The sequence below is a fragment of the Macadamia integrifolia genome, chromosome 8 (genome assembly GCF_013358625.1).
Source record: "Macadamia integrifolia cultivar HAES 741 chromosome 8, SCU_Mint_v3, whole genome shotgun sequence".
NCBI lineage: Eukaryota > Viridiplantae > Streptophyta > Magnoliopsida > Proteales > Proteaceae > Macadamia > Macadamia integrifolia.
The window spans coordinates 15,157,545-15,170,574 of NC_056564.1; the positions used below are offsets into that span (position 1 = coordinate 15,157,545).

General features: G+C 35.3%; 2 protein-coding genes and 2 non-coding genes across 4 annotated transcripts; 3 read left to right on the forward strand and 1 right to left on the reverse strand.

Annotated features, from left to right (window-relative positions):
* The first annotated feature begins 98 nt into the window (after positions 1-98).
* LOC122086388 (pectinesterase inhibitor 7-like) lies at positions 99-963 on the forward strand. Its single transcript, XM_042655170.1, has one exon. The coding sequence runs from the start codon at positions 141-143 to the stop codon at positions 717-719; it is 579 nt and encodes a 192-aa protein (XP_042511104.1). The 5' UTR covers positions 99-140; the 3' UTR covers positions 720-963.
* A 34-nt stretch (positions 964-997) lies between these two features.
* TRNAE-CUC lies at positions 998-1,070 on the reverse strand. Its single transcript has one exon. It is a non-coding gene; the product is annotated as a tRNA-Glu (tRNA).
* A 5,432-nt stretch (positions 1,071-6,502) lies between these two features.
* TRNAS-AGA lies at positions 6,503-6,584 on the forward strand. Its single transcript has one exon. It is a non-coding gene; the product is annotated as a tRNA-Ser (tRNA).
* A 3,215-nt stretch (positions 6,585-9,799) lies between these two features.
* LOC122085687 (21 kDa protein-like) lies at positions 9,800-10,578 on the forward strand. Its single transcript, XM_042654193.1, has one exon. The coding sequence runs from the start codon at positions 9,803-9,805 to the stop codon at positions 10,403-10,405; it is 603 nt and encodes a 200-aa protein (XP_042510127.1). The 5' UTR covers positions 9,800-9,802; the 3' UTR covers positions 10,406-10,578.
* Positions 10,579-13,030: the final 2,452 nt, after the last annotated feature.

Sequence of the window (13,030 nt, forward strand, 5' to 3'; positions counted from 1 at the left end):
TGATGTGCCTCCTTGCCATCACCCTTAATTGCAGGATTTAATACTTAAGACTACAATAGCTACAGTAACCAAAAAAGTGATAACTTCCACCTATAAAAGGGAGATCAAATAGAAGTTTTTTCCTCAAACACCCTATCAGGATGGAAGGTCCTGTAACCCTTTTGAGTCTCTTCTTAAGCATCTCATACTTAACTTGCTCAGTGGCAAGGATTGATCCTCATGGATATCAAGCCGATATGGAGTTCATTAAGACTTCATGTGGAGTAACTTTGTATCCAGATTTATGTTTCCAGTCACTCTCTCCTTATGCTTCCACTGTTCATATGAGCCCAAGCAGATTAGCTCAAGTGGCACTCAACGTCAGCTTAAGGAGCGACCGATCGACTTCAGATATGGTGGTGAGCATATCAAAAGAGAATGATACGAGTCCTAGGGAAGCAGCGGCGGTCGCGGACTGCGTTGAGACCGTTGGTGACTCTATCGACGAGCTTCAACAATCCATTGGGGAGATGAAACACCTTCATGGTCCTGATTTCTATCAAAAATTGGGAAATATACAGACATGGGTTAGTGCTGCTTTAACAAATGAGGACACGTGCATGGATGGATTTCAAGGAGGAGCCATGAATGGAACTATCGAGAACACAATTAGGAAAGGTATAGTGGGTGTTGCTCAGTTAACTAGTAATGCCTTGGCTTTAATTAATAAGCTGTCTTGAGTACTCAAGCCAATGAACCTGATCTGCAGAGAATTGTAAAAAGTAGTAGTAGTATGGTTCTCTTCCTCTAGGTGAAAGCTGTATAGATATAGATTAGAGGATAAATAGTTGATATTTGGATTGGCTTTTGTGTATATAGATTAAAACCTTATCTCAACAACCTATGCATGTGTGGAGGAGTTGAGTTGTATCTTGTATTGAACTATTAACTCCTTAAGTGCGGAAGACTTCTTTTTTCTTTTTCTATTTTTCCAAAATTGGAGTCAGGGGAAAAAAAATTCCGTTGCCGGGACTTGAACCCGGGTCTCTCGGGTGAGAGCCGAGTATCCTAACCAACTAGACTACAACGGAAGGATGATTTAATGAGGTCCATATTTTATATTAATTAAATAACAAATGGCCCCTAAGTTGTAGGACACCTTGTCCTTATTATAATTTTTTTTGGGTAACGAGACCTTATTAGAAATACACTATTAAAATAGAATATTTACGCAATTAATAAAATAAAAAATTCAATTATATATGGAGTGATTTTTTTTTTGTGAAGATATATAGAATGAATTGAAATTAGTGATAAAGTCACATTGAGTAATATTACAAAAATTATTATTTTTCTTTCTTTACAACCAAACATAGTCCTGAGAAAATTTCCTCCCCACCCCCTAACATAATTTATCCTTTCCAGCATTTATTATGTGACAGTAATATAAAATAAGGTAATAAGGTTCTCTTAATCAACCCAGAGAGTATCTTTAGATATTGCACATCTATCATTGTTTTCATGTTTCCTTTATTTTCCATTCTTTCTTGTAAGTGTATTTCTCTACTGGACTTTTTTTTTTAACGTGTAACCCATTTGGTGGAAAGGTGACAAACATTCGGCTGAGAGGACCACATTACCCCATCAGCACAATTATATGTACAATGATGATAAGGTGCCAGCTTCACAATAAATAAAGGGATGGGACTGTGGGAGACATTGTAGGAATTAAGACAACTAGTAACCCACTATAGCCAAAATGTACAGTTAAACAACATTGACAGGACTGTCGGACACCGATGGAGGTTCGTGTCTCCTTTTCAGTTGTATTAGAGGAAAAGAATGCTCATTAGTTGTGTGGCTCTTATGCAAGCACGGGTCAATGAGGAGATGTACATGGATTTAGGTGAGGGTGTCGTTTTACCATCCTCTGTGCCCGATATAAGGCTATGCAATTAGAAAGATTTATTTTCCCTATTTAACAAAATAAATTAAAGACCTTAAGGGCCCGTTTGATTTTGTTTTCAAAAATATGTTTTTCTATTTTTGTGTGCTCAAAAACCAAAAAACATCCCAAAAATCGTTTGATTTTCTATTTTGTTCTACTTGTTTTTCAAAATAAATAGAAATCTATGCTTATTTTTATGTCTAGAAACAGGAATAGAAAAACAAGTTAGACTTATTTTTTGTTTTTAAAAACAAGAGGGAGGGACAAAATTATGAAGAACTCGATGTTTCACTCGTCCTACCACATCCCCAACCCATTGTTGAAACTTTTCGCTATCCAGAAGCGGCTACTCCAACATGATTGTGTGAAGCTCACAATTATGGACTATTTTCATCCTTTTGAAATTCATTTCCATGAAGTATGCCTACAACTCCAATGTCGTGCCTTCACTTGTGAGTTACATACCTGCAACGACATACTTTCCCTCGTATCTTGAACCAAACTACGCTACTAATAAACGTTTTGAAATCAAAAAAATCAAACACCTTTTTGTAATTCCAAAAATCATTTCTTAACACAGAGACGGAAAAAAAAACCATTTTTATTGTTTCTAGACACAAAAACAATAGAAACAAAATCAAATGGGCCCTAAGTTTACCTATCCATACAATCTTATCTTTATTTAACTTGGATATATGGATTTTTTTTTTTTCCAATTAATAGAATGGCTATATGGAACCTAAGCCCATGTAAAGTATTGAGCAAATGCAAAGCTAATTAAAATAAAAGTTCTCCAAATCAATCAAGCAGCTTAACTAAAATACAGTTATTCAACACTTCGTAGGATAGCAACTTCATGTTAGAAATATTTTCCTTTAGTGCATGTTTGGTAGTCATTCAGATCCAAAAACGACAGGTTATGTCAAAAACATAATTTTCAGTTTTTGTATAAAAATGTCATTAAAAAAAAAAAAACTGGTGTTTGGTGAACTTGTTTCAAGAACGATTACTCTAGTTGTTCACTTTTTTGTAGTTGGAACGAAACTGAAATGATGAAACAAGGTTTTGTCGTTTAATCATTTTACGTTTTTAGCATTTTCTTTTTTTCCCTTTTTTGTTCTAAAAAAAAAAATTCAAAAAACCCCAAGTTGACATCAAACACTTTATTTCGTGTTTTTGTCCCCATAGAACAGAAAAACGTCAAAAATGTTTTTTTGGCTGACTACTAAACACAACCTAAATGGATCTCGTGTGGCACGATAAACAAGTTTGATATAAGATAACATTAAATGGATCATATTTTCCTTCACTAGTGGAGAAGGAAGAATCCTTTCAACCCTGTAGATGTGACTGAACTTCTATGTCATCATTAACTCACACTTCTATGATACAAAGTTGAAAACACCCCTCCCTAGTCCAATAGATAGAAGTTATAGACCAACGATACTGGTGAAAGGAATCTGGGGCCAGAGCGAATTAATCACTTCAAGTGAGAGATTATCGACTTGGGAATATATAAGCAATTACAACATAGACTAAAAACCATTTTCCCACTTTGATATTTATTCTTGGAAGAAGTTCCCTTTAACTGCACGGTGAATCTCACAGTGAGATCAAAGGGTCGAGAGACGTCTGCCCCCACCAAAAAAAATGGTCTAGATCGCCCACGGTGAACAAGATTCCCGTTCACCATGGACTAAGGAAAACCCAATCCCTTCTTTTCTCTCTCTCTCTCTCTCTCTCTCTCTCTTTCTTCCAATAAAATAATATAATAATAATCTTGGATTGAGTTTTCCTAAGACTACAATGAATGAGAATCCATTCACCATGGACATGGGGACCCCATACAATAGGGGGAAGAGAGAGGGGAATCCCATCTGGACTGTCCCACCATTCAGCTACTGGTGAAGGAAAACTCTATCCAAATTTTTTTGTTGCAGGTTCATTAAAAAGAAGTCACCATGGATTGACCACCATTATACCATATGTAAGGATGATTTGTCAAATCTTATCACATAATAGGAATTACCATAGAATAGGAAAGAGACTAATTCAATTTTGACCAGTATAGCATAATGGGATTTATTGGAACATAAAATTTATCTACAATATCGTAGGGGTCACGCGATCAGGCAGCAATCTTTTACTTTAATAATTCATGAAGGTTTACTATAAGAATTGTTCAACTTCAACCACTTGTGTCTTTCTTTACGTTACAAGCTTGAGTATAACAAGGAAAGGAAGTAACAATGTAATTACGTAAAGAGGCGTGGAAGATTGTTCAAACTTCAAAAGAGAAGAAAGGGTGAGAAGAAATTTTTGAATCCTCCAAATGAATTCTAGATTTTTCAGTAGTTAAAAGGTTAGTGGAATGGATAAGAAACTCAAATAATTGGACTGTCTAGTCATAAAGGATCAAATCTCAAACATTTTTTTGACGGAAAGATCAAATCTCAAATAACCATCTTTTGTTAGCTTTGATCACTCAAATACGGCTCTTTGAGAACATGAAACTTTTTGGGAACTTAGCCTTTCATGTAAAAACGACAACTTTTTGGGAACTTAGCTTTGTTTGGTTACTTTGGTAACAAGTCTGTTATATGAGAGTACAGTGATCTTTGATAACAGAATACAAAAAGTGATTCTAGAACAGGAAAATAATAGAAACCAATATTTGAAACAGACTTTAAAAAATCACTCATACTAATTGAGAAAAATGCTTTGGATGATGAATATAAAGTCTTGAATATCAAGCTTAAGTGCCAAACCCTTTGGAAAAGTCTCCCACATGCAGGGAATCCTCTAAGGAATCTCCGAGAGAGGGAGAGAGAAAATCTAACCTGGAAAATCTCAAATCACGCTTTGAGTTAGAATTCATTCATGATCGCGATAGGAGCATCAAAACTCTGCAGAACTGAGTTCGCAAGCCCTTTCGATCCCAGATAGATATTTTCTCTCTCCTACATTTTTTATTAGTTATTGGGGATCCATAATCTTATTTCCCCATTCATGTAGTAACTATTATGTCTAGAATTATTATGGTAATTTGTACCATGTTTATATTAAATCACTTTTTGTACCACTCAATTCAACTATTGACCCTTTTTTTTTTCATGTGTACTATATAATGTTTTTTTATTTTAGCTTTTCTTGATAAAAAATCTTTCTCCTCTTTTATATATAATACTTTCATTAGCAACGAAATATTCATTCAACCAAAATCACAAAATCTAATTTTGTTCACATGAAAAAAATGATCAATACTAACCAGTTCCTTACAAATTTCATTATAAAGTGGACTATAAGATTGTTTTAACCCTTAGAAGTATGAGGATGACTAGGAAAGAAAATTACAACATTAGTTAAGGGAGACATGGAGAATCTATTCAAGCTTTGAAAGAGAATGAAAGGGTGGGAAGCATGGATATATATATATATATATATATATATACTCATCAATCCGGTAGCTTTGTTTTAACTGAAATTGGCCTGATAGCGATGAATATAATCAATTTATATCAATATCAGTATCAAAATCGACCAATAAAGGTGCTAATAATAACGTAGAACTAAAACCTTGGTGGGAATAGGTTGCTTCAGATACTGAAATTTTCTAGGAGACAAAGGTTTGTGGAATAGATAAGAAACTCAAATAATTGGGCTGTGTCTTGTCATTAAGGGACAAATCTCAGTATTGATTAGAGTGATTAACGGACGATAAATATTTTCATTAGTTAACTTAAACAAAGGAGGACCTTTCTTTACTCAACCATCTTTTGTTAGCTTTTGATCCTTAAAAAGCTTTTCGTCTGAAGTGATTGACTTCGATAGAGATATTTAAGTGAATTCTGTTTCTAAAAGTGAAAGCTTTCTCCCCAAGATCTGGATAAAAAAAATGGCTGTTCGTCTGAAGTGATCATCGACGTGGAGAGGATTAAAACAGAATTTTACAAAGTGAAAGGCTTTCGTTCCATGTTCTCGATTGATGGCGAGAGCAGGATATATGATAAGACAAGATTTCAAATGAATTGTCCATTTCACATTTCCATGTAAAAACAAATAAGAAGGTCGAACTTAAGGTCCCCACACTGTTTGTGTGGTTTATAACACAAGGAAAAAAATTTCAACACAGGATTTGGCTTCAGCCTTGTTGAGCAATGGACATGGAACGAACATGGTTGTTGGTGTATGATGTCTTATATTTTGTTGTTTATAAAAGTGAGTTTATTCTGTAGGGTCTTTAAGAGGTTGAAGACTATGTGGATTTTACTATATATTTATAGTGAAGTTTTTTTTTTTTTTTTTTTCTTTATTTAAAGGAATCGAAAAGATGTGTAAAAATGAGAGATGTAACCCTTTTGTCCATTGATATGGTAAAAACAAGATCTCATCTCACCATAAAAGGGTTATATTTCTAGAATGGTCAAGGGTATTTTGAATTCCACTTCAATTTTCCTTTGTAAGGGAAACGGCAATGCCCAGTTGCCCACTGGTAAAGTGTGAACACCCATTTTGTTTCAAAAACAGAAGACACTAAGATGACAATATTTTCTCTAACGTTCTTGTATCGTCTAAGTGGACGTGCCGGAGTGGTTATCGGGCATGACTAGAAATCATGTGGGCTCTGCCCGCGCAGGTTCGAATCCTGCCGTTCACGTTTTTTATGTTTTTAACCTTGTTTTCCACCGTATTTCACCATTTCCACTCTCTACAGCACTACTCTTTACTATCTATTCTTTCTACGTTTTTTATTATTTTACCCTAAAAACAATACAGATAATCAATCTGAATAAGTCAAAGATTGGAGATTGATCTCAACCGATATCAATACGACACAATCGATATAACATATACAATATTCTTAAAACCATGGTTACATACAATTGATCCGAAGCTTCACTATATATACCACACTTAGAAGGGCCACTATATATACCACACTTAGAAGGGCCAAAACCATGGTTTTAAGAATCGGTGCGTATCGTGCCGTATCGGCCAATACGTATCTGTATCGGTAGGCATCGACACGATACATATCGATACGTATCATGAAAATTTTAAAACCCTGATGTATCGATACGTATCCTATGATACACACCGATACACCACCGATACTCACCGATACGTACCGATACTCTATGAAAAATTCAAAATTGAAGTGAAATATACGCTTTGGTATGTATCGATACGTATTGGTGCGTATCGATATGTATCTACCGATACATACCGATACGGTCATAAAATGGCCAAAATGGGTAATTTTTTAGAAAAACATAATTTTTTGAGGTGTTTTTGTTCCAAAGTTGCTGCCAACCATTTTTCTCTCTAACTAAAATGGAAATCAAGGTTGGGAACAAGGATTTTACATTTATGGGACAATTACAAACCTTGGATTCTTAGTGCGATACTATCAATTTACTGTTTATGTATAATACATGTTATATATAACTTTTTTTAACTATTTTTTTATGCAAATGTGTATAAAAAAGTGTTTCCTATCCATTTATGTGCGTATCTTTAGCGTATCTTAGCGTATCTCCGATACGATACGATACGATACCCTCTGATACATATCTTAATTTTGGCCGATCGATATGACGATCGATACCAATACTTTAATCCTTGACCAAGACTCTGAGAACTGCTTTGAGTTTAGACATGTGATTCAAGATTTATTAGATCCAAAGAAAGTTCAACATTCACACAAAGCAATAACCATACATGGTGAACAATCCATTACTGGCTCATGTGAGTCAAAACTCAAAGGTCAATTTGTTGGAGGAAGAAAAACAAATGAGGATGAGTTTTAAATTTTGGGTTTGGCTTGATTAGGTTTTGCATAGTTTTAAGCTTTAAGCACTATAAGAGGTCCACATAGAAATGAGAGAATAACAATTGCGATGGCCGATGGGCGTATTTGTTGTTTCTTTTGTCTGGATCCTAATTTTAATGTGTTCAATCTTAATCTGTCATATGGTATGTAGCTAGTTTCACATCATTGGCTTTCCCCTAAACGCGATGACCAATTGTTTGAATCTACAATTCCTTTCATAAAAGTTGAGTTACTATCGAGTCACCATTATCAGTAGGATAACTTCCATGTCGCGTCACTTCAATCTAAACCCAACTCATGAATTCTGGCTAAAACTACATTAGTAGAGAGGTGGTGGCCCACCACTACTACTTTTAATCTGCCATGTGAGGAGATATTTGTCACCCTCATAGTGTTTCTATCATGTCATTGGGAGTCCCATTCTGCTGTCAGTCGGTGACAGGTGACAGGTGACAGGGGACAGGTGACAGATGACAGGTGACACGCCTAGGTCGTGTCTTTAATCTTTTTATTCTATGTTTTAGATCTATCTGTTACCTTTCTAATATGATATTTTGAGATTTTATATTGCATACTCAAAATCTGATTTCAATTTTTCACATGCAGATGTGATATCTTTCAATCCAATGATCTGATCTTCATAAGCCATATATCATTGAAAAATCCTTTTCCATATCAAATGATGCAGAGATCAAACGTAATTTTGACGAGGACCACGTCAATGTCTGCAACAAATTATTAGACCCATAAAATGATTCCTACTCAACCAATCCCGCTGGCACCCTCTTTTCTTCTAATACAACCTCAAAATAGAAACTTCTATTTGGTTATCTCGAGTTATCACATATATTCTTGCTAAAAGAGTAAGTTATCACATATGCATTGTATGTCTATTATTATTTCAATAGATGTAATCTGGAATTGAGAGCATCACATGATGAGCCATCTATGGTGCCACATAAAACGCATCCTTCCACATTCTTTTTTGAAACTAAGAATCTAAGCTTCCTGGACGAGTTGCTGTAATGCAGAGAACATGTTCAATGTTTTGTTATGACACCCATCCCAATAAGCGTTGACATTTGACTTATCACACGTGTTTCCATCCAGGGCTCCAATAATGGTGTCCTTCAAACATAAAACCTGGAACTACGAACTTGCTATGGACCACCCTTAGATTATTTTTATGAAAGATAATCCGTTAATTATAATTAATGTATTGCACTCAGGTCATTTGTAATAACACCCGTAGATAAACAAGAATCGAAATTGAGTCAAACTGTTTTATCCGTAATAGATAGTATCATCTTGAGTTTTGACAAAAGGATTTATAAAAACATAATCTTAAAAATGATAGAATAATGAAAAGACAAGAACAAGTAATACACACAGATTTACAAGGTTTGATAAGATTATCTACGTCATTGGTGAGATGAGATCCAACTTCACTATTAATGGAGAATAAGGTTACAACGTTCGTCCTCCCACCTCTCAAAATTACTTATAAAGAAAATAAACTTCGCTACAAATATATAATGAAAAACTCTAATATCAAAAAGTACAAAATTATTGTTCTGTTGGGGGGCTTCACTAGCTATTATTCTTTGGATTAAACTGCAACCAAATACAAGACATCGTACCCGACAAAATCCACTACAGAGTTAACAGCCCTTGAAACAAAATGGACCACCCTCTTGATCACTCCATGATTATGTCACATTGGTTAGATTAAAAAAATGGAATCCTAATAACTTTGTTAATTAATATGTTGATCATAGATACGTGAATGTACGTGAACATCCCTGGTCAGTGGATATAGTATATATTTTTTTTTTCTCCTCATTTAATAAATGTCATATTCACGGATCAGGACATTCACGTATATTCATGAACGTGAATGACTCCACGGAAGTGGTCCAGCTCATTAATGACGGCTCCCCATCTTTTAGGGGCACATGAATTCTAACTTCTAATTAACCATATAAATAGGGTTCCCTTCCTATCTATATCCTTGTGAATTATCTTTAGTTGATCAGAATAATATGGAGATGAAAGGCTTTAGATCTTCATCACCTTTCCCCTATCCTCTAATGGCGACCTCCGTTATAGCTCTTCTGGTCTTGAGCTCAAACATCAAGAATTGCTTGGCGACCAACACCAGCTACATCAAATCTAGCTGTGCATCCACTAGGTACGCCAAATTGTGTTACAGTTCTCTCTCTGCCTACGCAAGCACTGTTGGAACAAACCACACCAAACTGGCTATAGTAGCCCTGAATGTAAGCCTGAGCGCCACCCAGAACACATCGGCCTTGGTTACAGAGATGTCAAACAGACATGGGATGATGATCAACGAGACGAATGCCATTAAAGATTGTGTCTATGAGGTTGGAGATGCAATATGTGAGCTGCAGCAATCTCTTGAGGAGATGAAGGTTCTTGGGGGTTCTGATTTTGAGTACAAGAAAAATAGCATAGAGACTTGGGTGAGTGCTGCTCTGACAGACGATGAAACCTACTTGGATGGAATGGATGGGTATAATAAGACTGGAAAGGTGGAAAAGAGTATTAGAAAGAGTGTTAAAAATACTGCGAGGTTGACTAGTAATGCTCTTGAAATCGTTGACTGCCTCACCCAGGACTGATACAAGTCCTAGTCGGAAGGGCACATACCCTAGCTCTACAAGATCCTGATGACCAAATTTGGTAATTAATACTTTCTGTGGGGATATTTTCATTTATCATTGTTTCTTTCTGTATAGTGCAGATCTACATAATGCATATTCCAATCAATTTGATAAGAATGTGTACCTTTGGACCATCCATCCAATAGGACCTTTTTCCCAGATATCCCTAAAGAACAATTTGATCTATCATATCTCTTTTTGAAATCATCATATATACTCAAAGAGAGAGAGAGAGACAGAGAGAGACAGAGAGAGAGAGAGACATTTCTATATCTCTAGTTTAATTAATTTTATCTGGATTAATTAATTTTTAGAACTCATTTGGGATTGTCTAAATGACACCTTTACATGTGTATTTAGAATTTGATACCTTATTTTAATTGACCCTTGTATTGTTCCTAAAAGTTTTTTAACATGTCGGTAGAAATAAAAGATCCAATAAATGGAAATAGAGAATGACAAAAATCGCTAATTTGATTGATTATCATTTTAGATTTTAGGAAAAGTTCCCCCACGATATTTGTAAATGAAAGAATCCGAGACACTGAGACATAAAAATGATGGGGCCACTTATTCTCTCTCCTTCGAAATCCCTCACCCCCTATTTAACAATTCAAAATGGGTCCTCCATTCATCTTCCTAAATTTTATATTGAAAACTTATGATCTCTTTTAATTTTAAAAATAAGAAATCACAAATTTTGAAGCCAATTATTTTTTTCCCCTAAAAGTTATTTGTGAATATGCAATTTTTCTGAGTCTAAAATTTTCAAGCTATTGCACTTTTATACCTAATTGTTTACAAATTATTCATGAAACTGCTAAAAAGAGTGAATCTTTCTCAATTTTTTAAAAATTTTCCCAAACTCTATCTGAATTTATTTTTTTGAGGGGATGAATATGGTTAACACATAACTTATTAACCTTACTTTTTGGTCTTTAGTATGACACATATTTTTTTATGAGGATAAATCATATTATTTTTACTTTAAAATTACATTAAAATACTGTATTATATAACTTTAATTTTTTTTTAAATATTTGTTTACCCTAACAATAAATACTATATTAAATAGCTTTTCAGAATAAAATAAAGGCCGATTAGAAGAATATTGCAACTTTTTATTTCGCCGCTTAATTTGATAACAAGTTGTTCCCTTTAAAAATTATAACGGCCTACTTCACGATGTTTTGACTAAGTTAAGCTAAATATATGAACACACAATCTAAGAGGGTAACCGGTATTCCCAAACCTTTGGTTGATGATTAGAAAATTCCAAACGTTGGATAGATGAGGAACTTTCTGATAGGCCATATGAAAATCTCTTGAGCTATCTCAAGGGGCTTGCCATGCAAAGGGCACCCCTGTCTTGCGATAGTTATTGTTCTTCTAATAACCTCTCAAGTTTTATAAACAAACTCCAAATCATTACTTTAGCGGGTGGCGTCATTACAAAAGGCTCTGACTGTTAACCCCACAAGCTTTGATGTGCTAAGTCCACACTTACCAGGAGGTCTCGAGTTTAAACCCTCTCCCCCTCGCCCTCGCCCTCGCCCTCGCCCTCCCTTTCACCTTGTATAAAGCAAGTATATATCAATAAAAGAAAAATAACATAGGCATGTATCATATTTATCTAATTTCTTCTCTTCAATCTTCAATGTGGGAACAAAAATAACTTCTTTTTTACCACAAGAGAAGAAAAAAGAATAAGAGAATACATTCATTTTTAGTCATACATTGAAAAAAGAGAATAAAATAATAAGATTCTATAAATTAGAGGGAGAGGTGGTGAATAGGCTCAAGTTGGTTGTTATCCCCCTAAACAATGAAGCTTTAGACCTCTCCAGCTGGGGATGATTGAAGAGGATCTGAATCCAAGGTGATTTCTTAGTTGGCAGAACTAACATTTCAAAATTAAGTACGGTCTTGCCCATCCACCATGAGTCTGGGCTGAAATATCTCAGCCCGATCTAGAGTCAGGTTGGGCTTGGACTGAGCCATTGAGACCTTTGGCTGGGTCTGAAATTTCAAAAACCTGGCCCAGATCTGCCCATTATTATTATTATTATTATTATTATTATTATTATTTTGGTGAACTAAATAAAGGGCAATTTTTATTTATTTTTGGTAAATAAATAAAGGGCAATTAATAGACACAAGACCTTGCCCCTGTGGTCAATCAAGCCTTATTTTACCTTTTTCTTTCCGCCCTGTTCATTTCCGCTAACCGGGAGAAGGGGGGGGGGGGGGGTTGTGGATGGGATGAAGACACAGCCAAGTCAAGAATGTGACTCTCCTCATCAAGACAGTGTTGGCTGGTGCCGAGGAAGATGGGGAATCAACTCTTTTTCCTGCCTTAAAAAAAAAAAAAAAACCTTCTCCTGGTGAACGTTAAAGGGCAATTAATAGATATAATTAGGGCATCCTTATTATGGGTCTTAGATCATTTAATGGTTGGGCTAGGGGTGTCAATTCCTAAATCGAACCGGTAAAACCGGCCGGACCAAACCGATAATAACACGGACCGAATCAAATCGAAGCCTTATTGGTTCGGTTCGGTTTGGAGTATTGCAACCCCAAAAC